Here is a 25,785-nt window from a genome sequence, read left to right on the forward strand (position 1 = left end):
ATTACTTCCATTTAATTGCGAATTTAATGGCACAAACATTACAAATTTGATATGGGACTGCATGCTTGCAATGTGTTAGCAAAGCATTCATGTTTTAGTTTGCGTGCATAGAGTATTTCGAGATTAGAGTTTCCAGAAGTTTCATTGTCTCACCAAGTTCATACATGGCCCTGAAGCCAGCACGGGACACCGAGCTGTCGGACTTGAAACGGATCCAGAGTCCATTAGTGCTGGACAATATTGGTGCTGGCAGGGTGCTTCCACAGTACTTCCCAATGAGTGGGTCAGTTTCACCCGTCCCGTCTCGAACCTGAGATTTGATAGAGAAGGCGACATGATATAAGATCAAAATTCTACTTGCTTTACCTCTCCTCCACATTAATTACACAGAGCATACCTCCACAAAATCAAAAAGACAGCCACTATGAGTCTCCAGGTCCATGTGGGTGAAGTTGAGCGCCACAAATTCACTGCGTGGCTGTCTGATGATATAAATGCACTGCCTATTGTGAGCATAGTTATTAGGCCAGTTAGGAGAGATGATGATGCCTTCTGTGTCTGTAAAGACGCCTCCGCAGCCTGGGTCAGCTGATGGCACACAGAGTTAATGGCATTACACTCAAGCAATTTGTCCCAATATTGCAAGACCTTTGGCTTTGCCCATTTGAACCTAGGATCATGTTCCACACTGAGTTTACAACATTTAGAATATGACTCCTGACTTTGAATATCTATATAACTCCAATAAACTGCTTTATGAGCATTTAAACGGACAGTATTCTACTGATGGATCTGTTAAAATGAACCATAACTCACTTACTGGAATTACTGCTAATGCATTACAGATACAAAAATGTTCTCCGTCAAGAAATCTTTCTTGAGCACCAAATCAGCATATTAGAATGATTTCTGAAGGATCATGTGACACTGAAGACTGGAGTAATGATGCTGAAAATTCAGCTTTGCCAAAGCCAAACATTTAAAGGTGTATTATTATGCCAGTCTTGTGTTTTGATGGCATGGACTTTACTTACATGGTGAGGTAGTGTATGTAATGTGAAATCCCCGATCACTGATGCTGAAATCAGAGTGAAAGTGGATCCAGGCAGATGGTCCCGTTGTCTGTAGAGGTGGTGGCGACGCTGTACTGCAGTATTTTCCAAGAACCGAGTCCTCTGGAAGCAGTCCATCTCTGATCTATACAATAAAGCAGGTGACTGAAGCATTTTAACACGCATGCACAGAAAACCGTTACAATTTTCATGTTGATCCAGGATGCAACAAGCTTTGCATACCTCCAGGTAGTCAAAGTTACAGTTATCATGGTGCTCCAGACTGAGGGTGCCAAAAGCGAATGTGATGAGTAGACCAGGATTCACATTCACCGTCCAATAACAGTCCCGGTTAGGTGGATAGTTACCTGGGTAACCGGGTGACTTGATGTCACCATATATATTGGTCAACTCCCCACCGCATACTGGAGAAAAAAAAAAAAAAAGAGTAGTGGATAAGATACGATTCATGCTAATACAAATACTTGCTATTATCCCAAGGTTTGAAAGCATTTGCACCAATCGGGTGGGGTCACATTTACCATTGTTCGGTGAAGTTGTTGCGGGAGAAATCTAGTCATTTTAATAGGAATCCATGTGATTTTGTGTGTAGACGAAAGATTTCCCCAATGCATATTTCACGATGGGATATAGTTGATCACATAGATTCACCATGTAGAGCCCTGCACGGGCCTCAAAACTAGGCCCTAGCCCGAGACACTGAGGCCCTAGCCCGGCCCGTGTCCGACAGCTCATCAAAATTATCAGCCCGAGTCCGACTGGAGCCCGTGTTTTTTTTTTTTTTTATCCTCCCTATTACACATTAGTTGCAGCCATTAAAATAGTTCCGTTTTGTTTTTAATGTCAAAGTAGTTATATTTCGTTTCTTTATTAAGTTAATTTAGAAAAGGTTTGAAGCATTTTTTTGTTTGTTAAATTTCAGTTTTTGTTCTTTAAAGTGAAGACCAAGGGGCCAGCAACCGACAGTGAGTTAACCCAACGCTTTAGCTTCTCAAATCAACACATGTCAAAGTAGTTAGGCTATATTTCGTTTCGTTTCTTTATTAAGTTAATTTAGAAAAATGTTTGAAGCATTTTTTTGTTTGTTAAATTAAAATTTTTGCTTTTTAAAGTGACGACCAAGCGGCCAGTGGCCGACAATGAGTTAACCCAACGCTTTAGCCTCTGAAATCAACACTTGACTTGTCTTGCTTATAAAATCCATATAAAACACTTAAAGCATCGTTTAAACGTTTAGCCTACTATCACCACCATCACAGTAAAAAGGCATTTTTGACAAGATGAGGTAGGCAGATCTCAACGGCGCGCGCAAACGAAGCGGGCAACACAATCTAAACAAATAAAAATAAAGAAACATGCAGGTTGTCTTACCTTACACCTCTCCGCAAAATGAATATAAATCCAATCTTCAATTCCCGCGCTATATGCACATTTAACGGAGTTCATATCAACGAAAGCAAACGATATGAGCATTTTATTCATCAGCTCATTTCAACATCAAAGACCTCATTATGAGAACGAGCGACCTAAACACTGGTAAGAGCCTTTAGTCTCATTAGTTTTAATGAAGATGGTTGTGTTTTTGAGCATCTAAGACTTAGCTTATTTTCAGTTTCACTTGTGGCAGTTTGCGTGTTGGCTTGCTTTACTCATTTGCGGTGATGCATGTTGCATAGCGCCGTCCTCTAAACACTGTGCAAGTCAGTCTTGACAGTTGCGGACTCGCGATATCATGGTTTCATGTTGTTTCCACCAGCGCAGAACATCTCATTGTTTCTTTTAATTATTGAATGTCTAAAATATAAAATGAAGGAGAAGCCTAAAAAGGCCCGAAGCCTGGCCCGCGTTTGAGGTATGACGGGAAAATTGGCCCGAAGCCCGGCCCTAGGGGCATAAAAAAATCGGGGCCCGTCGGGCTCGGGCAGAAATGCAGGGCTCTATCACCATGTTGACAAACAGAAAGCTGCTTGGTTTGAAAGTGACTTCTGTGTGAGCTGTGCTTCATACAATCGTTACATTACTGACAATAGACTGTTTTTACCCGCAAAAAACAGGCAAGGCCTGGTTGAGTTGCATTGGTAGTGTGTTTAAACTCGCAGTTATGATAAGGTGTAACGTAGGCCAGTAGGAGCTGTGCGTGTAAACCTCACTCCCCTGATCTCAAGAGGCGTGTTAGAGACTGACACTAGCGGCTGCTAGCCCGCCTCCTACGCCAGAGACCCCGGTTCGAATCCTGCTCAGAACGGGTTGAGTAGGACCGGTTACAAAGGGATGACATTGTTTGAAACACGCTCAAACCAGTTGACCAATAACAACACACTGGTCCAGCTGACCAATCAGAGCACACTGCTCTTTTCGGAAGAAGGGGCAACATGAACTAAACAGGGGTGCGTTTCCCAAAGCCAAATATGTTCGCAAGTTCCGTAATTACAAACACAACTCAACATAACTTGCGAGCACAGTTGGCTTTGGGAAACGCAACCCTATTTAGTTTCTGTCGCCCCTCCTTCCGAAAAAAGCAATGTGCTCTGATTTGTTCGGCTGGACCAGTGTGTTGTAATTGGTCAACCAGCTAACAATGTTTTTGGTAAACGCACCTCTGAGCGTTACTGACAGACTAGGAAGAGAAGTGTTGCAACGATGTAAAATATGTGAAAAATTACGTTTTTTGGAACATTCAAGCATGAAATCATATATTAAAATCATGATTTTGTAAAAATATGGCCTCTTTAAGGGCGTTCTTCATTTACCTGGTGCCTGAGATTGCCAAGCGACGGTGAAGCCGCGGCCACTGACTGAATGGTCAGAGCGGAACCAGAAGTACAGAGAATTATGAGAGCTGAAGAGTTCGGCTGGGGCGGCGGTGCCGCAGTATTTCCCAATCATGTAAGATGAGGGAGTCTCGCCATCGTGGACCTGCAGGAAATCAAAGTTGCAGGAGGCGCTGTTCTCGATGTCGAAGAATGGGAAGGTAATCCGCAGAATCTGGGAAGAAAAACAGATCACTGACCACAAGCACAAAACCAAATGGTCCGAGTTTTAAAAAGGTTCACTGATGTGCCAGATAACTTTACTAACCTTGCTGGGGTCGGTTCTGATGACCCATGCACAGCTGACCTGGTGATCATAATCACCGGTTCCAGGATTTGTAGGGTAACTGAAAGTGCCAGCTGGACTTTCCAAAACTCCTCCACACTCTGAAGCACATAAAAGGTCATGATGTCACCATATGAAAAAACAAACGCTATCACATACTCACTTGTGCAACAAACACACCTTGCTGTGGAGTTTGGCACTGCGGGCCCGTCCATTGGGAGGTGCAGGTACAGGTGTAGCCATTGATGCCGTCAGTGCAGGTTCCTCCGTTCTGGCAGGGATTGCTAGAGCACTCGTTCACGTTCTGATCACAATTCTGACCCGCCCAGCCCGGGTCACAGCGACAGATGTAGCCAGTGGCCGTATTCTTGGGAAATCAAGACAAAAAACATGCTGGTTGTTGCATCTATGAAGCAGAACAGAGTTGGGAAGTTATAAGAGATTATTAGAGATGAACACTTACCTCGCACTGGCCATTTACACACGGATTACTAGTGCCACAAATGTCACTAGTCAGAGTACAACCCGTAGGTCCATAACCATTACCCACGTAACCAGGAGGACAGCTGCATGATGGGATAATACTTCCTGAAAGGAGACAAAAAAATTAACCAATTTATAATGCAAATCAGAAATTATTCTATTACTCGTTCTAAATTATTCTAAATGATTGATTTTGCCAATGATAGCGAAGGTGAGTCAACAAATGTGCATCCTGACTATAATTTAACAATTTTAAATCAAATATACGGCTGACGAGTGAAAAAATGACTATATATTACACTAACAACATATGTTTTTGAAGAACAAAAAACTAGAAAGAATATGATTATTGCAAACAATTTAACCAGAGATGTACAACAAACGTAATATTGCAATTTTTCAATTTGTATTCTTTTAAAAAGACATCTGAAATAATAAACTAAGTGCAATGTAATGTTTTCAAAAATATCGTTTTTTGATACATATCGATACTGAAATATCTGAAACGCGTCCAATACTAATTTTACGCAGAATAGATACACAATACCAGCTGTGCTTTCTCGCTCTCTCATCTCTCCGACACACAAACCCGCATCCCTTACTCAATCGATACACCAATGCGTTTGAATATATAGCATTTTTTGACTAAATTTAAAATGGCCGACGCCCAAAATGGTCGATATGGGAAAAATGGGTTTCATTCGACTCAGCTTGCTGCACCAAATCTAATGTTATAAGCAAAATGTTTTCATATCTCCTGACTGCTAGGTGGCACTGCGCCAAAACTGTGCAGGTAACCTCAGGAAATGGTTGTCATAACACACACCAAGTTTGGTCAGAATATGCTTAAGCGTTGCAAAGCGTCGCTTTGGTGGGCACTTTGTCGAATTTGTCCGAACGTTATTCGCAAATAATTTGAAGAATCGACTTAAATTGTCGGCATGGTCTGACAATGTTCTGGTTAAATTTTCATGAAAATCGGAGCAATGGCCTAGGAAGAGTTCGAAAAAGTAGGTTTTTCAGAAAATTTTCATGGCGGAAATGACGCCATTGGCTACAATCAAATCGTCTTGAACCAAGAAATCAGATGAAGAAATTTATTTTGTTTCTAGGCGCTAGAGCGATTGCGTTAGAGCCTCCAAATATGTTATGGTGACAGTTCAGACTGTCCTCTATCTGTGTGCCAAATGTCATAACTTTCCGGCAAGCAGTTCTATGGGTGGCCATAGACTCAAGTGCAAAAGAAGAAGAAGAAATGGAAGAATAATAAGAACGCCAACGGATACAATAGGTGGCCCCTAAATATCTATATGGCAGTTTTTCCCCATTGTATCGATGTAAAAATTGTGGCAAGTGAAAATGCTGAGTAGCTAGCTGGTATGTTTGGAAACACACTAGCCACTTTGCAAGTACATGTCAACTTATTCTACTAACTCGAACAGTATACTAATACTCTAATGAGACTTAGCTGACATGTAGTTGCAAAGTTACTTATAGTTAGTAGAATGTCTAAAGTAGAAGAAGCCATTTTAGTCTGAGTAAAATTGACTAAAATGAATGAATTTAACAAAATACTGACTAAAACAAACAAATCTGTAAAGATGCACAGAATTGGCAATAATGTCTTTTATATCAGGAGGTGACATTGCAACACAAAGTTTAACGCCCTTTTTATTGCTCCCGTTATAACATAAATGCTACTGGTCATGCGCTGCTGTAAAGGATAACTACAGTACAGTAGTGAAGTTGTGTTTGTATGCACGTGCACCTGGAGTAGAAGCACAGGTAGCCATTGGATAACATCCTCCGTTGTTGGTGGAGCAGATGTCGGCTTGAGTGCAAGTCTTCCCGTCTCCCTCATAGCCTGAGGACACACACATGGGGTCAGCAGTCTCATCTTACATTTAATGGCTATTTTAGCTCAATCATTTCAGTGTGTCTGGTCTTTCTCTGCAATCTAGCAGTCAATAGAGACTTGTAAAGCTGAATGTATTAGCAGGACGAGCAGACAGCACTGTCCTCAATGAACCCTGCAAATGCATCTCTCCACCTCTAGCTCTCCATCTTCATCTCTCCCAGAGGGAATATAATGAAACTTTAGCTCACGAAAGCATCTGTCTCTTATTTGAAACTTACTACAGTGAGCAAAAAACATGATTCAGCTGGATTTTACACGCCAGACTATGCTGTAAGCAGGACAGAGGACCAACAAACATATGAGATGTACTAAAAATAGGCAGGTTTCATTTTCCCAGCCATCTCTACAGGGAAGTTATAAAGGGAATTAAAAAAAAGACAAGCTCAACAGAACAACCTCAACGGTTTGATTCTGAAGATTAAGATATTAAATGCATAGTTCACCCAAAACAGCCTCAATTTCAGCATGTTTCTCACATAAGGCCATCATATGACTTCAGAAGACTTTTTTTTTTTTAAGAGTACGGTTATCATTTATGGAAAAGACAAAACATCTTTTTATTAAAGATATGGGTTTCAAACAACATCATACCATTCAAAAGTTTGGGATGAGTAATTGATTTTTTATGCATTAAATTGATCAAAAGTGCCAGTAAACATTACAAAATAACAAGCTGCATTGTTACAAAAGATATTGGGCCCTATCATACATCCGGCGAAATCCCAGGCGCGACGCAAGTGTTTTTTGCTAGTTTCAGCCCGACGCAGTTATCATTTTCACGTGCAGTGCCACGTTGTTTAAATAGCAAATGGACTCGTGCCCATCTGTTCGCCCATGGCATGCTGGTCTGAAAACGAGGTGTGTTCAGGTGTATTATTATTTTGAGGCAACTGAAAACGACTGCTCCATTGACCAACAAAAACCTGGTCTAAAGTCAATAGCGCAGTATTTCTTGTGTTATTTAAAGGGCGCATTAGTAATATGCACCTATAGGCGGGTGCATAATGCGCGTACACTCTGCTTATTACACACACAGGGACACGCAGCAGCACACAGACATTTTGAAATATTAAAAATTAAAGGATTCCTCTCTGGAGAAGCGTTCAGTCTCTCCGCTCGTAAATTCCACCATGTAAATAGCGATTCCGCCATGGTGCACGCACAACTGGCTTTTAAAGGGAATGGGAGATAAAACTCTGATTGGTTTATTGCACGTTAATCCCAAAACACACCCATGACTCATTAAGAGAATAGGTATAACCTTTTTGGACCGTGAGCCTGGTGCATAGACTGTTTTTCCGTCGTTAAACTAGCAAAAGTGGATTCGGACACGCCATAAGTGCACCTGTGCCATGCGCTTCAGACCATGTACTTAAAATAGGGCCCTTATATTTCAAATAAATGTAGTTCTTATGAACTTTTTATTCGTTATTCATTAAAACATCCTAAAATAAATGTATCACAGTTCCTTGTTTCTTGAGCAGCAAATCAGCACATTAGAATGATTTCTGAAGGATCATGTGACACTGAAGACTGGAGTAATGGTGCTAAAAATTCAGCTTTGAATCACAATAATACATTACATTTTATAATATTCTAAAATAAAAGTTATTTTATTTTAAATTTTACGGTTTTTAAGGTTTTGATCAAATAAATTCAGCCTTGATGAGCATAAGAGACTTTCAAAAACATTGAGAAATCTCACAGACCCCAAACTTTTGAATGGTAGTGCACAAATTTTCATTTTTGGGTGAGCTATTCTTGTTTAGACAACATGTCTTATTTTAAATTGCATGAGAATCAGGATGTGAGCTAAACCTGGAGGACACTGTCCGCAGTGGAAGGAGCCCATGGTGTTGAGACAAGGCACCATGGGGGAAGTGGAACAGCCTCCATTGTTTGTGGCACATTCATCGACATCCTGGCAGCTGTAACCATTACCCTGCCATCCTGGGGGACACAAAAAATTAACTTCATGAAAAAATCTGCTTCATCTGCTAGTCTTCCAAATGCCTTCAAATGTAAATGCATCCACAATCTTTTACATAAACTAATCCCAAAGAAAAAAAAAAGTAATTGACATCATGGACATAATCATAACAATAATCATATCTGATGTGGCTCAGCTGGGCTGAGCGGTCTAACCTGCAGGGCAGGCGCCACAGTAGAAGGAGCCCAGAGTGTTGAAGCACTGCACAGGGGGGTTTGTGGAGCAAGGCTTGTTCGGGAGGCTGCACTCATCAATATCAGCTGTGCACGCAGACACTCCGGGTGGAGACATCCAACCAGCATCACAGATACACTTATACTTGGGCTGAAAAGAGGGATGCACGTTGTGACTTCATTGTGTAGAACACAAAAGGAGATATTAAGCAGAATGTTCACACACCTCTTTAGCATACGTATAAATGAAAGTGAATGGTGACCAAAATTCCACACACAAAAAAAATTAAGCAAACTCTATGTATATATGACTCATGTGCAGTATTCCTAAGTCAAATGTACAGGACACTATGTTTGGAGTCAGAAAGATTTTTTTCTTGACTTTTTTACTTTTACACACATTAAACAGATCAAAAGTGACAGTAAAAGACATTTATAATGTTACAAAATATTTATATTTCCAATAAATGTTCTTTTGAACTTTCTATTCAACGAATTTTGGAAAATCAGTTTCCACAAAAACAATAAACAGCAAAACTTTTTTGATGATAATAATAATAATAATAATAATATTGATAATATTAAGAAATGTTTCTTGAGCAGCAATTCAGCATATTAAAATGATTTCTGAAGGATCATGTGAAGTCTGGAGTAATGATGCTGAAAATTCAGCTTTGCATCACAGGAATAAATTACATTTTAAACTATATTAAAAAATAAAACAGCTATTTTAATTTGCACAAAATTTCACAATATTACAGTTTTTACTGTATTTTTGATTAAATAAATGCAGCCTTGGTGAGCATAAGAGACTTCTTTAAAAAACAATAAAATCTTACCAACCACAAAGATTTGAATAGTTGTTTAAAAGTCATATGACATTTTTATGTGAAGAACAGGCTGAAATTTTAGTCTATTCCTCCAATTAAGAGCTATTATACTAATTTTATGGTGCTCTTTGTCATTTTTGAAGACTGGAAATTGGAAAAGGATAACGTGATCATCCTGTTAAACTACTTTTATATTCCACAGATCATGATAAAAATCACATGGAAAAACAATGCCTTAAATTTTGGCATATTCATTACACAAAACTATTGTATGACTATAGAAAACATCGCACAAGTTGTATGGACCACCTTCATGATACATGATATTTTATGATAAATTCTTACAGGTATGACATGAGGGTGACAGAATATAAATTTTTGGGTGAACCATTGTATTCCGTGTCCCAAAATGAACTGACAAGTATTAAGAATGAATACACATCATTTTGAATCACCTGATTGGGATTGACTCTGTCTGAATCAATGCACACGCCGTGAACACACAGATCCTGACTTCCCCCTGCACAGTCATCATAGCGAGATGTACAGTGAGGACCATACCATTCTGGAGTACAGGTACAACTGAAACAAAAGAAAAGAAAAATATGAGCATATAAGTCCCATAAAACACTAAAAACCCCAGTCAAGACATGCAACGGAGGATTACGTGTAAGTTCCGGGTGTGTTCACACATGTGGCCCCGTTCTGACAGCCCAGCGGAGTTCCTGCTAACACCTGACACTCATTCACATCTACAGCACACGTGGGACCCTGAAGAGACATTGAGTGTCAGTCTGAATCACATATGAACAGGACAGAAGCACAGACGTCTCTCTGAGTGACTGACCTGCCAGTTGTCAGGACAGAGGCAGTGGAAGGCGTCCAACAAGTTCAAGCAGGTTCCTGTGTTCTGACATGGATTGCTGCTGCACGTCTTCCGCTGTACTGTCTATGAAATACAGAGCATCATAAAACCGAAATTAAATCGTAAAGGCTGAAATGGAAGGCCTGTAATCACACAAGCAATAACCCTCGAGTGAATTTGATGATTAAAGCAATACCTGTTCTATTGTCTGAACTTTTGACTCAAGTGTAGTCACTCTGGTGTTGAGCTGATTGAGCTGGTTTGTAACCTCCTGAGACGGGCCGCTGTTCTTAATGGTATTGATGTCATCTTTGTTAATTTTGATCTGGAACAGAGTTTCAGTTGATTAAGCTTTATTACAACTTTTCTCAGTGCAAAGTGCTTCAATAGCACACACAAAAATGCTTACTCTGGGCAGACTCGAATAAAGAATTTAAATGTAAATGGAATTAAACGAAATTAAAAACAAAAATGTACACACACACACACACACACACACACACACACGCACGCACGCACAAAACAATTAAACAAAATAATACAAATAAAAAAAGCAACGCAACAAACAGTTAAATATAAACAAAACAACTAAAATGCAACAAAAAAAAACTAATTTAAGACAAAACAAACAAAAATCAAAACAAAATGCAAACAAAAAGACAATGAAACAAAACAAAATACAAGTACAAAAAAAACCTGCAACACAACAAAAACAAACAAATCAAACAAAAATGCAAACAAAAAAACAATGAAACAAAAATCCAAGTTAAAAAAACTAAACAAAAATCATAAAATGATCAACAAAAACAATCAAATCAAACCAAAATGCTCAAAAAAAGGCAACAAAACAAAATACAAGTAAAAATAAAATAACAACAAAAACCAAAACAAAAAAAACATTAAAACTAAATGAAACAGAAAAGAACAAACACAATTATATAAACAAAAAATAAAACAACAAAAACAAACAAACTAAAATATAACAAAACAAAAAACACAAATACAAAACAGACAATAAGTCAAAACAAAAAACAACCAAACCAAACTGCACACAAAAAGACAATGAAACAACACAAAATAATACAATATATATATATATATATATATATATATATATATATATATATATATATATATATATATATATATATATATATATATATATATATATATATATATATATATATATATATATATATATATATATATATATATATATATATATATATATATATACAAAAAAAATTAAATTTAAACACGAACAACTAACCATTTTGGGATTTTTTTTTTTTTATCAAAACCTAATTTCAGATCAAGTTAGTGATACTGACTTCACTATAGCATCACAACATGCTTGACAAACCGAAATATTAGCTTGTACCTTTGTCTTGCAATTATTAGCTCTTCAAATACGACCCATAATTTTCCTTGAACAGACCATATCTGAGGTTTCAGTCAAACTCACCTGATTTATCTGCTGGACGAGGTCCTCTGCGCCCACCTTCACACTTCCCGTCCCTGAGGTAGTGAAGCGAATGTCTTTGTTGTAGCCAGCGGAGAATGTGAGGTGACCGTTCTCCGATATCATGCGAGGCCTGAAAATCAATTACCAGGTAACTTTGGACTCACAGTAGAATAAAAAAAAAAAAACTTTATTATATTGTTCAATAATATCATCCATTAAATGTTGAAATCTTCAAATTGATCCTCAAACAAACCCCATGACAGCATTTGAAACATTGAAATGTATTCCATTTTTAGGTGGTCTCAAACAAGGCAATGTATCAGTCTTTCCCAGCATCTTTCAAGCAAAAACAAATTAATGAAAAAAAAATACTTACTGGTCAGTGCTGACGTCCCGTTTTTGTCGGTTGTGGGGTTGACCACCACCGTCACACTGCAGTCCAGAGAGGAAGAGGATAAAAACGAAGGGCCAGGAGAAGCTCAGTGTCCGAGCCATGCTGAGAGAGCTTGTCCCAGGACGCTCATCAGACACTGTACTGAACCTTCACACCAAGATCTGCCTAAAGCCCAACCGCCAGAGATGCACTTTGGCCCTGAAGTCCTAACACCACTGCATTTCCCAAAATCACTCATAAAGAACATGTAAGTGTCTAGAGGACATTTAACTCAGCTGCATGCAAGTGATTTGACTTTATTGGGCGAGTGTCAGGGGCTGTCACATGTGTTTTGGAGATCAGTAACCAAAGTTAAAGCTGTGAACCTGCTGCTTAAGGCTCATTTTTCTCTGAATGTGAATAGCTTCACAGTAAAAGACCAGCAGCATTCAAACTCATATAACCATTACAAATGATATAGCCTAACTGGTTATTTAAAACACATTTTAATCTACACTGTCCTTTTGTATGTGATCAAATGAGAGAAAATGTGCCGTTTCACACATCTTGTGGCAGTAATAACAAAGCAAATGTACTGTATAAATAACATTTTATTCAACAATATAAAACTTTACAGAAATGATGATTATATATCTAATTTCGAATTTCAAAATGTATATTATGAGATCATGAGACATATAAGATGTGAAACCACATGGACGTTCAGGCTGTTCCCCAGCACACGGTACTGCTGCTTAACGGAAATTTCCTTTGGAAATGCTGAAACACAAAATATATGTTATTGAACAACATTACTATTAAATTTCACATTGCTGTTTCTTATGACTATGACAGTATGAATCAGTGGGTCTCAAAAAATGTGTGTGAAGAGTTTTAAAATTGTACGGAGAAGCAGAAATCACTCTAATCTTCTCTTCCCAGACTCTAGTCTTCACCTTGGCCTTGTGTGTAAAGTTATGTATAAGTTAAGAAACGTTGAGTGAACTTATGGCTTTTGCATAGTAAAAAGCCTAGCATCGTGCCAAAAACAAAATATGAATCCTTAAACGGTTAATTATCTAAATGGAAGCCAAGAGTAAATAATTTTAAGTTATTCATTAACAGTTTCACACTCCAGTGGAACGATATACTGGACTTTAAAGCTTATGGTCTGAAATATAACACCATAAAACACATACTAATATTACGTTTAAGAAGATTTTTTCTTCAGCGTTGTGTGGGTGAATGTGTGTGATGAACCACATCTTACTGAAATCTGCAGGAAAGCCCATGAGGTTGGCGATCTCTCTGGGGGTGAAGTATCTCAGCTTTAACTGGAGAAGCTGCTTCAGTTTGTCCTCTTCAGAAAGCAGCTCCAGGCTCTTAAACACACTCTCTAGCTCCACATCCACACAGGACTGGAGGACGGAGCCCGTGCCCTCCACATAGTGACCATAGCTATACAGAGAGAATCAACGGTTATATACATATATGATGATACTTTTAATATAAAAAAAATCATTAAAAAGTTGGAAAAACAAATATATACTGTATATGTAATATTTATATTATACAAATTTAAATGAGGAAAAAAGTACATTTTTTACATTATAAAAGATAATGAGGTAGAAAAACTAATTAAATTATTGTATTCTGGTATATTTATTTATTTTTAAATCTATTATATTGATGAAAAACATAATTTTATATATATATATATAGAGCAGATATATACACTCACCTAAAGGATTATTAGGAACACCATACTAATACTGTGTTTGACCCCCTTTCGCCTTCAGAACTGCCTTAATTCTACGTGGCATTGATTCAACAGGTGCTGAAAGCCTTCTTTAGAAATGTTGGCCCATATTGATAGGATAGCTTCTAGCAGTTGATGGAGATTTGTGGGATGCACATCCAGGGCACGAAGCTCCCGTTCCACCACATCCCAAAGATGCTCTATTGGGTTGAGATCTGGTGACTGTGGGGGCCATTTTAGTACAGTGAACTCATTGTCATGTCATCTTTGTGACATGGTGCATTATCCTGCTGGAAGTAGCCATCAGAGGATGGGTACATGGTGGTCATTAAGGGATGGACATTGTCAGAAACAATGCTCAGGTAGGCCGTGGCATTTAAACGATGCCCAAATGGCACTAAGGGGCCGAAAGTGTGCCAAGAAAACATCCCCCACACCATTACACCACCACCACCAGCCTGCACAGTGGTAACAAGGCATGCTGGATCCATGTTCTCATTCTGTTTATGCCAAATTCTGACTCTACCATCTGAATGTCTCAACAGAAATCGAGACTCATCAGACCAGGCAACATTTTTCCAGTCTTCAACTGTCCAATTTTGGTGAGCTCGTGCAAATTGTAGCCTCTTTTTCCTGTTTGTAGTGGAGATGAGTGGTACCCGGTGGGGTCTTCTGCTGTTGTAGCCCATCCGCCTCAAGGTTGTGCGTGTTGTGGCTTCACAAATGCTTTGCTGCATACCTCGGTTGTAACGAGTGGTTATTTCAGTCAAATTTGCTCTTCTATCAGCTTGAATCAGTCGGCCCATTCTCCTCTGACCTCTAGCATCAACAAGGCATTTTCGCCCACAGGACTGTCGCATACTGGATGTTTTTCCCTTTTCACACCATTCTTTGTAAACCCTAGAAATGGTTGTGCGTGAAAATCCCAGTAACTGAGCAGATTGTGAAATACTCAGTGCCCCGTCTGGCACCAACAACCATGCCACGCTCAAAATTGCTTAAATCACCTTTCTTTCCCATTCTGACATTCAGTTTGGAGTTCAGGAGATTGTCTTGACCAGGACCACACCCCTAAATGCATTGAAGCAACTGCCATGTGATTGGTTGATTACATAATTGCATTAATGAGAAATTGAACAGGTGTTCCTAATAATCCTTTAGGTGAGTGTGTGTGTAATATATATATATATATATATATATGATGTTTTTCATCAATATAATAGATTTAAAAATAAATAAATAAATATACCAGAATATACCATATATATATATATATATATATATATATATATATATATATATATATATATATATATATATATATATATATATATATATATATATATATATATATATATATATATATATACACACACACTGACAGGCATAACATTATGACCTAATATTTTTGGCTGCCAAAACAGCCCTGACCCTTCGAGGCATGGACTCCACTAGACCCCTGAAGGTGTGCTGTAGTATCTGGCACCAAGATGTTAGCAGCAGATCCTTTAAGTCTTGTAAGTTGCAAGGTGGGGCCTCCATGGATCGGACTTGTTTGTTCAGCACATCCCACAGACGCTCGGTTGAAACACCTTAAACTCGTTGTGCTCCTCAAATCATTCCTGAACCATTTTTGTTTTGTGTCAGGGCGCATTATCCTGCTGAAAGAGGACACAGCCACCAGGGAATACCGTTTCCATGAAAGGGTGTACATGGTCTGCAACAATGCTTAGGTAGGTGGTACGTGTCAAAGTAACATCCACATGGATGGCAGGACCCAAGGTTTCCCAGCAGAACATTGCCCAAAGCATCACACTGCCTCCGCCGGCTTGCCTTCTTCCCATAGTGCACCACTGTTCCTTCCTTGGACCACTTTTGATAGATACTGACCACTGCAGACCGGGATCACCCCACAAGAGCTGCAGTTTTGGAGATGCTCTGACCCAGTTGTCTAGTCATCACAATTTGGCCCTTGTCAAACTCGCTCAAATCCTTACACTTGCCCCTTTTTCTTGCTTCTAACACATCAACTTTGAGGACAAAATGTTCACTTGCTGCCTAATATATCACACCCACTAACAGGTGCTGTGATGAAGAGATAATCAGTGTTATTCACTTCGCCTGGTCATAATGTTATGCCTGATCGGTGTACATATACATACACACTTGAAGTGTATGTTTTGAAATGTAATAATATTAATAAGGCACACACCCTTTAGTAAAGCAAACCGATCTCCTGCTACTGGGCTGAACTACATCCATCAGTACAGCGTATCTGAGCAGGGTTTTGGGAGGCAGCAGATACTGATCAATGTCCTCCTCTTCCTTCTGCAGAAAGTCCTGCAGCCTCTGGACGGTCTCCTGTTTGTCCTGATTCCTCTTCTTTTCCAACTCTTGTTCAGTCTCCAGCTTAAAAATGATTGTGCCTGTCTTTTCTCTCACAGATTCAGAAGGTGTAGGACGATTGTGTGGAACAGCGAGACCGTCTGAGGATTCGGACATGGGGAAGCCCTCTATAATCTGCCAGTAGATAGAAAGATTTAGTATTCAATAGTAACTGCATTGTGGTATCTTAGGCTCTGTTTACACCTGGTATTAAGATGCGTTTTGGTCGATTGTATCACAAGTAGACGAGGAACACACATTCGCGTTTACACCTGGTGTTTTAATCAGTCTCTTTTGTTCACTTTCAACCACTCCTGTCCTGATTTCTTTGAGGGGAGGGTCTATGGGTGGGTAAATGTATGGTTTTTTTCAGATCTTTCGATCTAATGGACAAAATAAGCTTGTGCAATTTACATATGAACACAACCGGAGATGACGGAAAAACAGCAGCAACTTTCTTTTCTGTTCTGACAGCCACAAGATCACACCGAATGCAGTGAGTGTGTGTTCGAAATCAGGAATGGTGAGAGAACATTGTGCTTGGTAAGTTTTCGTCTTCAAACCAAACTTGGGTCTCCAGCCGACAAAGTTTAAGTCCCGTCTGGCCCTCGCGCTTCCCGTAATGTTTACGTCAGTAGGCGGAGAGTAGACGGCCTTTTATGGCTGTTCGAAAACATTTGACCACATGAGCGTTTACACTACGAAAGCAATCCGGTCGAATGCATTTTCAACTTCCTCTGGAAGTGGTTGAACGTTTTAGACCCTGTCTACACCTATATTTAACATCGTCCCCTTGTGATCCGATCGACCAAAACACATCTTAATACCGAGTGTAAACAGGGCCTTAGAATAGATCTAAACAGAAAAGTACCTCTGATGATGTTGGGAATGAGAAGGATCCTGGTGGTCTCTTTGCAATGAGGAAGTATCTGAGCCTAGAGTTTGGTATCCCAAGCTATAGCAATAAAACAAGACTGACATAAACTTTCTGAGATTTTTCAGAAACAGATCAAGGATGTCAAAGGAAGAGACAAGCTTACAGACGTTGGTGAGATCAGAAACTCCTGAAAGCTGTAGTCACACACTCTCAGTGTCTTGAGCAAAGCATCCCTGTCAATTAAATATGTAAACACTTTAAAACAATGATAAGACCACTTTTAAGGCAAAGTGTGTGCTTTTTCAATATTAAAATACAACCCCAAATCAGAAAAAGTTGGGACAGTATGGAAAACGCAAAAAAAAAAAAAAAGAAGTGATTTCTAAATTTACTTTGACTTGTATTTCATTGCAGACAATATGAACACAAAATATTTCATGTTTTGTCTGGTCAACTTCATGTCATTTGTAAATATGCATCCTTTCCTGTCATTCAGACCTACAACACATTTTTAAAAAAGTTGGGACAGGAGCAATTTAGGGCTAGTAATGAGGTAAAATGGTTAAATAATGATGTGATTTGAAACAGGTGATGTCAACAGGTGATTGTAATTATGATTTGGTACAAAAGCAGCATCCAAGAAAGGTCTAATCCTTTAGGAGCAAAGATGGGCCGAGGATCGCCAGTTTGCCAACAAATACGTGAGAAAATTATTGAAATGTTTAAAAACAATGTTCCTCAAAGAAAGATAGGAAGAGATTTGGATATTTCACATTCAACAGTGCATAACATAATTAAAAGATTCAAGGAATCTGGAGGAATTTCAGTGCGTAAAGGACAAGGGCGCAAGCCTAAGCTGAGCAACCGTGATCTCCGATCCCTCAGGCGGCACTGCATCAAGAATCGTCATTCATCTATAAGCGATATCACCACATGGGCTCAGGACTACCTTTGTCAAGTACCACAATACGTAGTTACATCCACAAATGCCAGTTAAAACTGTGCTGTGCCAAAAGGAAGCCCTATGTCAACAGTGTCGAGAAGCGCCGTCGACTTCTCTGGGCTCGGAGGCATCTGGGATGGACCATCACACAGTGGAAACGTGTACTGTGGTCAGATGAATCAGTATTTGAGGTATATTTTGGGAGGAATGGAGGCCGTGTGCTCCGGACCAAAGAAGAAAAGGATCATCCAGACTGTTACCAGCAACAAGTCCAAAAGCCAGGGTCTGTCATGGTATGGGGTTGTGTCAGTGCCCTTGGCAAAGGTAACTTGCACTTCTGTGAAGGCACCATTAATGCTGAAAAGTAAAAGAGATTTTGGAGCATAATATGCTGCCTTCAAGAAGACATCTTTTCCAGGGACGTCCATGCATATTTCAACAAGACAAAAGTCACAAAGTCCTGGCTGCGGAGGAAGAGGGTACGGGTACTTGACTGGCCTGCCTGCAGTCCCGACCTGTCTCCAATAGAGAATGTGTGGCGCATTTTGAAGCGCAAAATGCAACAACGAAGACCCCGTACTGTTGCCCACCTTAAGACTTGTTTGCAGGAAGAATGGGACAAAATTACACCTGAAACACTTCATCACTTGGTGTCTTCAGTCCCTAAACGTCTTTTAAGTGTTGTGAAAAGGAATGGCAACATTACAAAGTGGTAAATGCTTTACTGTCCCAACTTTTTTTTAAATGTGTTGCAGGTCTGAATGACAGGAAAGGATGCATATTTACAAATGACATGAAGTTGACCAGACAAAACATGAAATATTTTGTGTTCATATTGTCTCCAATGAAATACAAGTCAAAGTAAATTTAGAAATCACTTTTTTTTTTTTTTTGCGTTTTCCATACTGTCCCAACTTTTTCTGATTTGGGGTTGTACTTTCATCCATCTCAGTTTAATGTGCAGAGACAACTACTGTATAAGATTCTTATTAACGCAATACATGGTGAGAGCAACACAGAGGGGAAACCCATGACCCCATTGGCTCATAGCCACGTCACCATGGTGATCCCAAAGCTCCTTGTTACCTTGCAGCTGAAGTCTCAAAGCCCTTCACATTCTCCAGCAGAATGAAGCGCGGCCGCTCGCTGAGCCTGCAGGGAGAAAGAGAGGTACATTCTTTCACAAACACGTTCTGGGAAATAAAACACCTCGGCTGAGATCGGGAATAACACAATAGACTTGAGAAAATTGAGAGGGAGCGAGGGGAAACCATTCTTCATTCTTTTATTAGACAGGAATGAATAATGTCAGATTTGCAAAAATACTGTAGAATGAACGTTGCCAGGAAATTTGGCTTTGTTCATAGGAAGTAGAACTGAGAGAGAGAGAGAGAGAGAGAGAGAGAGAGAGAGAGAGAGAGAGAGAGAGAGAGAGAGAGAGAGAGAGAGAGAGAGATTTCAAATTTGGAAATCAATATCAGAAAAATAATGTTTAAGTGACTTATGCCCAGTACACATTGTACGATTTTGGGTTCATTGTACATTGTACGTCATACAGTGAGAGGATAGCCTGCGATCATTTCCTGACAGTGTCAGAACTTTAGCATGATCATCTCACAGTGAGTTTGATGCCACAACCTACGTCTACTGACTAGCCAATAAAAATGCAACGTAAGGCGTATTAATCGACGCAATATGCTGCTAAAACTAGGGCTGTAATCAACCTGAGGTCCCAACATTTTCGACTAAAAATCGACTAAAAATGACGTTAGGAAAAAAAACGTTAAATTAATTATCTGTGCACTGTGCGCAGTACTTGTTGGCCTTGTTTTCTGCCTAAATGAATTATAAATAAACATAAAAAACAAGCTATTTCCAGTATATTAAATCGTTTTAGACATTTTTATTTTGGACTGAAATGAGTCGGACACACGAGTCTGTAGACTCTGACAGCGTTGCATCACGTGCACCTGCGCAATATCATAGCCTATGATTTCCGAAAATATAGTAACTGTGACTATGTTGTCAACTAGTGATATCATCACAAGAATTTTTGAGGAATATGCAACATAATTTAGACAATTGTTTTTGTCATATGTATTATAATAACTGACAGACAACATCATTTCAGCCGCTCTGTGCAGCTCGAACATAGGATCAGCTCAGCTTCGCGGATGAGACACGAATAGACTATTAACTAGTTTTTACTCTTAAACACAAAAGGCACGTCCACTTTAATAAAAAAGGAATATTTATTAAACAAGCCAGATCAAGAACAGAAACAAAACAATTGAAAAATAAAGCATAGGCTCAAAACAAATACAAAACTGATGAAATGAACGCGGCAAAACTGATGAAATGAATGCGACAAAACTGATGAAATGAATGCGACCAAACTGATGAAATGAACGCGGCAAAACTGATGAAATGAACGTGGTAAAACTAATGAAATGAACGCTGCAAAAAATCGACCAATCAGAATTTTGGTCGAGCCAGAACGTAATCGACTGTGAGATTACAGCCCTAGCTAAAACTTAAAACTACTTACCTCAAGCTCCATTTGCAAAATTGGCCTGTCAAGTTGGCCTCTTTTCCCTAACCATTACTCCTTTTTCGCTTCCACACACATAAAAATTCCACAATTACCAAAGTGCGATTCATCTTTGTTTACCACTAGCGCATGCTGATGACATTTTATTCTTCTATGCTAACTTGCGTCGTAGCCTACGATTCAATAGGGGTCATCATCGTACAGTCTACATACATGTCATACCCAAGTTTATTAGATCTATGTCGTGCAGTGTGATTTGTAATGATCTTATAGGATTGCTGAAATCGCACATGTCTGTAGCAGGCATTGAAGGGAGCACAGATTGATCAGTCTGACCTTGGCAGAAGGTCCAGGATATAAAGGAAGCTCTTTGTTCTGGGGTCAGCAATATCTCCCTGCAAACCAATCCTATTGAGAAACACACATTAGCTTTAGTCAACCAATTTAGCAGCCTTTTCCACATTACAGACACAGAGAGAGATACACTTAAACAGTAATACACTGTCCAAAGGTTTAGAATTTGTAAGATTTTTTAAATATTTTTGAAAGAAGTCTCTTATGCTCACCAATGCTGCATTTATTTAATATAAAATGCAGTAAAAACAGTAATATAAAATAATTTTTTTCCTGTGATGTAAAGCTGAATTTTCAACATCAGTCTTCAGTGTCACATGACCCTTCAGAAATCATTCAAATATGCTGATTTGGTTCTCAAGAAACATTTCTTATTATTATCAATGTTTAAAACAGTTAGCTGCCTAATATTTACAGTGATAAAACTGTGATAGAACAGCATTTATTTGAAACGGACACCTTTTGTTACATTATAAATGCCTTTACTAAGGCTTTTGATCAATTTAATCCAGATGTTGGAGATGTTAAGGTGATGTTTAAAAGAATAGTTCAGCCAGAAATTAAATCCTGTCATTATTTACTCACCCTCATGTTGCTCTAAACCTGTATGGCTACACTGTAAACCCAAATAAGTTGGTAAAATAACAGTCAATCAGTTTTTATTTTGTAATCATACATTTTATTTGCTCTGGACTTGAAATATTTGAGTAAGCTAATTCATACATTTAAGGAGATAATTCACCCAAAAATGCAAATTCTGTCATCATTTACTCACCCTCAAGTTGTTCCAAACCTGTATGCATTTATTTGTGCATTAACACAAAAGATGATATTTAGATTAATGTTTGTGACAAAGCAGATAGAGCAACCATTGACTACCATAGTAGGGGGAAAAATGTTATGGTAGTCAATGGTTGCTCTATCTGCTTTGTAACAAACATTCTTCTAAATATCTTATTTTGTGTTCAGCAGAACAAAGAAACTCATACAGGTTTGGAACAACTTGAGGGTGAGTAAATAACGTTAACTTAAAAATATCATGTTAATCCCAAATTTCTAATAGTGGAAATTTGACCAGCTTTAACTAGCTAATTCAATAAATGCCAGTTTGCTAATTGGTTACACGATGCTTTGGTAGCATTAGCATAACATTTGCTGAATGAGGACAGTAATATAAAACATTTAATATATATCTGTTCTCAAACTAAGCTCATGCTCCACTCGTCACCATGATGTTGGTAACCCTACAAAACAAATAAAAAAAATAACCCAACATAACAGAAACTCTTCCAAACTAGCATAACAAAACAGTAGGGATGTCACGGTACCAAAGTTCCAGTAGTCGGTACCAATACCATCAAAATTTTACGGTACCCGGTACCACAGCTACATGTTTTTTTTTTTGTTTTTTTACAATTTAAAAAAAATCATTAAATGTATTAAGTTTATTATTTATGATGATAATCATTATAAGTAAACAATACATAAACATTTAAAGGCTGTATTCGGTTTAAAAGTAAACATTGTTTATAAAAAAAAAATAAAGTGAAAAAGAATCAACCATCTAGGCATAATTATTATTATTAGTAGAGACGTATTATTATTACATAGAGACGTAGCTAATTACTAAATTAAAAACTTTTATTTTGACGGGTTGGCATGAAGACCTTTGAGTGTGTGTGTTCATGATATGACAGTTTTCTCAAATGAAAAGGTAAATTCTCATGAAGTGACGGTTTATGCGTTCGTGTACTCATAGTGACACACGGCAGAGGCTACAAACTCAGCGAGGCCCTTGCGCGCACGACTGAACGCAGCTGCGGGTACCGAATATACTCGGAACTACTGGTATCTACATCGTCACATTTTTATCATTTCAGTACCGACTTGGTACCGAAGTACCGGTACTTGTTGTGACATCCCTACAAAACATTAAACACTACTAAATTTCCCACTTAACGTTAATCTTGCACACAAAACCATAATATAACACTTAATTTTGGCATTTACTGTCCCTTTTGAGTGTCATGGCAAAGCATGCTGGGAAATAGAAATCCCAGCCCAGTTTCGGTTAAATTTAAGTTTGTCTAAATTTAAAGAAACTAGTTAATAAAACTCAAAACAATTAAACAACTCGGATTACTTAAAATGTGTCCGTCAACTCAAAAGAAAAAGAAAGTTCTAAATACTCATAAAAGTTAAGTTGATTGAAACATTTTGTTTAATTTGAGTTGGTTCCACTCAAACCAATTAATTATTTTGAGTGTTAGGGTTTACAGTGTATCTTTCTATTGTCGAACACAAATGGAACAATTTTAAAGATTTGTACCAGTCGCTCTTTTCCATGCAATCACAATACATGGGAATGAGGCATACAATCTGACAAAGCATGCAAAAGCACCATAAAGAATCATGAGAGACTTAAATTAGTCGCTCACAAAAAAGATATCATATGGAAAACTTGGAATAAAGTGCACAAGCTGTATGAGAAACAACTATGAAGCATTTATGGTCCCTTTCCCAGCTTGAAAGCTCTCCATTTACTGTAATTGCATGGAAAAGAACGACCATCACAGTACTCAAGACTTCTCCTGTTGTGTTCCACAAAAGAAAGAAAGTCATACAGTTTGAAACACTGTGTCTGAGATAATAACGACAGAATTTGAATTTTGTGTGAACCATTTCTTCAATGAACAAGAGAAAAACTAACCTGGTGAATGGTTGACACGGTGGGCTCATCAAAATCATGTCAAAGTTCAGCTTGTCAAAATCCTGTAACGTCATTCCCTAATACAAAATAACCAAAAGAGCTTGCGTTAAACAAATATTTAAGAAAACCTGAATAAAATGACACATACTGCTCTCCCTTGTTTATTAAAAAAAAAAAAAAGCTTACCCTATAAATCACTCTCATAACAATTCACATATAGCGATTGACATAATGACGACATTTATGATTATGAAGTTATTTATGAACTTAAAACATTGTTTCGTTTTAAAAGAAAACTCCACAATAATAACCTTTTAATCTCTAATCCATATTCAATATCACTTTATAAAATCTCCATCCATTGTTTCAAGCATTGTTTTATATTCTTGAGTTGAGGCCAGTAGCGGGTACATTATTACCATGCTGACAAAGCACAGAACCTTTAACCACTCGGTTACACTTTGCCTCCTATTGCTTTTAAAAACTCAGTCATGGGACTGTGTCAAGTAGGAATTACAGGGAAATGTCATTTTAAGGATGTTACAAAAGAGACGTGCAATAAATCGGTTAAATAAGATTTTGATTGCACATGCAGACAGGTGATTACAGTGACACATCTACGTAAGAAATGCACGTCAGTGGTTTCAATCTTACTTTAAATTATGCATATTGTTTGTCTGTATTAATTGGCATTAAGAAGTGGTTGATTTGAAGGAAAGCCATGCAAAACCTCTTATGGGAGCCACTTGGTGTTATGTGAATGCGTCCAAACTAAATGTGTCTAATCATTTACGTTACATAACCAAATTAGATGCATGTGGGCAAGGACTGACCTCGATAGTTTTTGGCAAGAGTGGGGTACTGGGGAAGTTGTGTTTGTAGATTTCATTGGCTGTTGTGTTGACATCCACAGCAGCCACAACTTCAGCTGGAACTGAGCTCTCTGGAAGAAACGCGAATTAATTCAACTAACGTTACTTATTAGAGTTTTAGCTAGTCTTATAGTCTTCACAACTCTGAAAAAGATTTTGTCCGATTCAGTCTGGGAATCTTTTCTATAATTTACAGTGTACAGTACAGTAAGGCGACAGTGACACCTGTGGGTATTATCATACAACAGAGACTCAAACTTTACCAGTGTCAATAAATTGATAGAGACAGAGCCTTTGCAACTGATCCTGTGTCAGTCATGTGTGTCAATATAAGGGCGCCAGAGTCCAGATTTAAAGAAAATTACGTACCCTTTAAAGCATAATGCATCCCGCCTATTCCGCTGTATAATTCCAAAACACGGAGTCGGTCCATGTTCTCCATTCTTCACTGCTGGATGATGTTTATAATATTTTGACAGCGTCTCAGGCATGCCACATGTGCACTCCCGACCACATGACCGTCTAGAAACAAATCCATAGACGAAGCGTTCCGCTTTGTTTAGTTTTCTTCCTCTTCTGTTCTTAATAATAATAATTTTACTATAAAAATAGTCATTTCTGTTTTAAATTTTTACAGTATATGACGTTCTCTTCAAAAAAGATAAACTACCCATATTTGTATTTGACGTCACAAAAATATTATATACTAGAATATTAATAAGTTTTTATAATAATATATTGTATAATAATTTTACTTTAAAAATGTCATTTGGGTTTTAAATTGTTACAATACATATGACGTTATCTTCAAAAAAGATAATCTACCCATATTTGACGTCACATAAAAATATTATATATTAATAATGTTTTAATAATAGCCTAATATATTGTATAATAATAATAATAATTTTACTTTAAAAATATCATTTGGTTTTTAAATTGTTACAGTACATATGACGTTCTCTTCAAAAAAGATAAACTACCCATATTTGACGTCACATAAAAATATTATATATAATATATTAATAACGTTTTAATAATAATATATTGTATTATACATTAATAATA

General features: G+C 38.1%; 2 protein-coding genes across 2 annotated transcripts in view; both read right to left on the minus strand.

The window, feature by feature from the left end:
* cubn (cubilin (intrinsic factor-cobalamin receptor)) overlaps nucleotides 1–12,388 on the minus strand; it is a gene marked incomplete at its 5' end in the record, with an annotated part of 50,149 nt that extends 37,761 nt beyond the window's left edge. Inside the window, 17 exon segments of the mRNA XM_079805628.1 lie at nucleotides 154–310; nucleotides 398–588; nucleotides 1,035–1,197; nucleotides 1,296–1,477; nucleotides 3,824–4,058; nucleotides 4,152–4,270; nucleotides 4,350–4,536; nucleotides 4,633–4,757; nucleotides 6,421–6,516; nucleotides 8,389–8,520; nucleotides 8,716–8,884; nucleotides 10,019–10,145; nucleotides 10,231–10,334; nucleotides 10,411–10,512; nucleotides 10,625–10,753; nucleotides 11,894–12,023; nucleotides 12,270–12,388. Of these exon segments, the coding sequence (XP_079661754.1) occupies nucleotides 154–310; nucleotides 398–588; nucleotides 1,035–1,197; nucleotides 1,296–1,477; nucleotides 3,824–4,058; nucleotides 4,152–4,270; nucleotides 4,350–4,536; nucleotides 4,633–4,757; nucleotides 6,421–6,516; nucleotides 8,389–8,520; nucleotides 8,716–8,884; nucleotides 10,019–10,145; nucleotides 10,231–10,334; nucleotides 10,411–10,512; nucleotides 10,625–10,753; nucleotides 11,894–12,023; nucleotides 12,270–12,388 (2,467 nt within the window).
* Nucleotides 11,722–25,266, minus strand: trdmt1 (tRNA aspartic acid methyltransferase 1). The gene is made up of 10 exons (XM_079805629.1): nucleotides 25,087–25,266; nucleotides 24,679–24,788; nucleotides 23,846–23,922; nucleotides 21,118–21,189; nucleotides 19,317–19,382; nucleotides 17,451–17,520; nucleotides 17,282–17,365; nucleotides 16,238–16,545; nucleotides 13,537–13,724; nucleotides 11,722–13,046 (listed from the first exon to the last, which is right to left on the minus strand). The coding sequence occupies exons 1-10, from the start codon at nucleotides 25,157–25,159 to the stop codon at nucleotides 12,946–12,948; spliced, it is 1,149 nt and encodes a 382-aa protein (XP_079661755.1). The 5' UTR covers nucleotides 25,160–25,266; the 3' UTR covers nucleotides 11,722–12,945.
* Between the last annotated feature and the right edge of the window lie 519 nt (nucleotides 25,267–25,785).

Source organism: Gobio gobio (assembly GCF_949357685.1).
Source record: "Gobio gobio genome assembly, chromosome: 23".
NCBI classification, from domain to species: Eukaryota; Metazoa; Chordata; class Actinopteri; order Cypriniformes; family Gobionidae; genus Gobio; species Gobio gobio.

Bases quoted from the DNA above. Each gene is read 5' to 3' on its own strand.
- trdmt1 (XM_079805629.1), bottom strand. From the start codon at position 25,159: ATGGAGAACATGGACCGACTCCGTGTTTTGGAATTATACAGCGGAATA. The intron at 23,923-24,678 runs GTCAGTCCTTGC...ATTTTGTATTAG, and splicing joins TCTTGCCAAAAACTATCGAG to GGAATGACGTTACAGGATTT. The intron at 13,725-16,237 runs GTGTGTGCCTTA...CTCTCTGTATAG, and splicing joins TCGGTTTGCTTTACTAAAGG to CTATGGTCACTATGTGGAGG.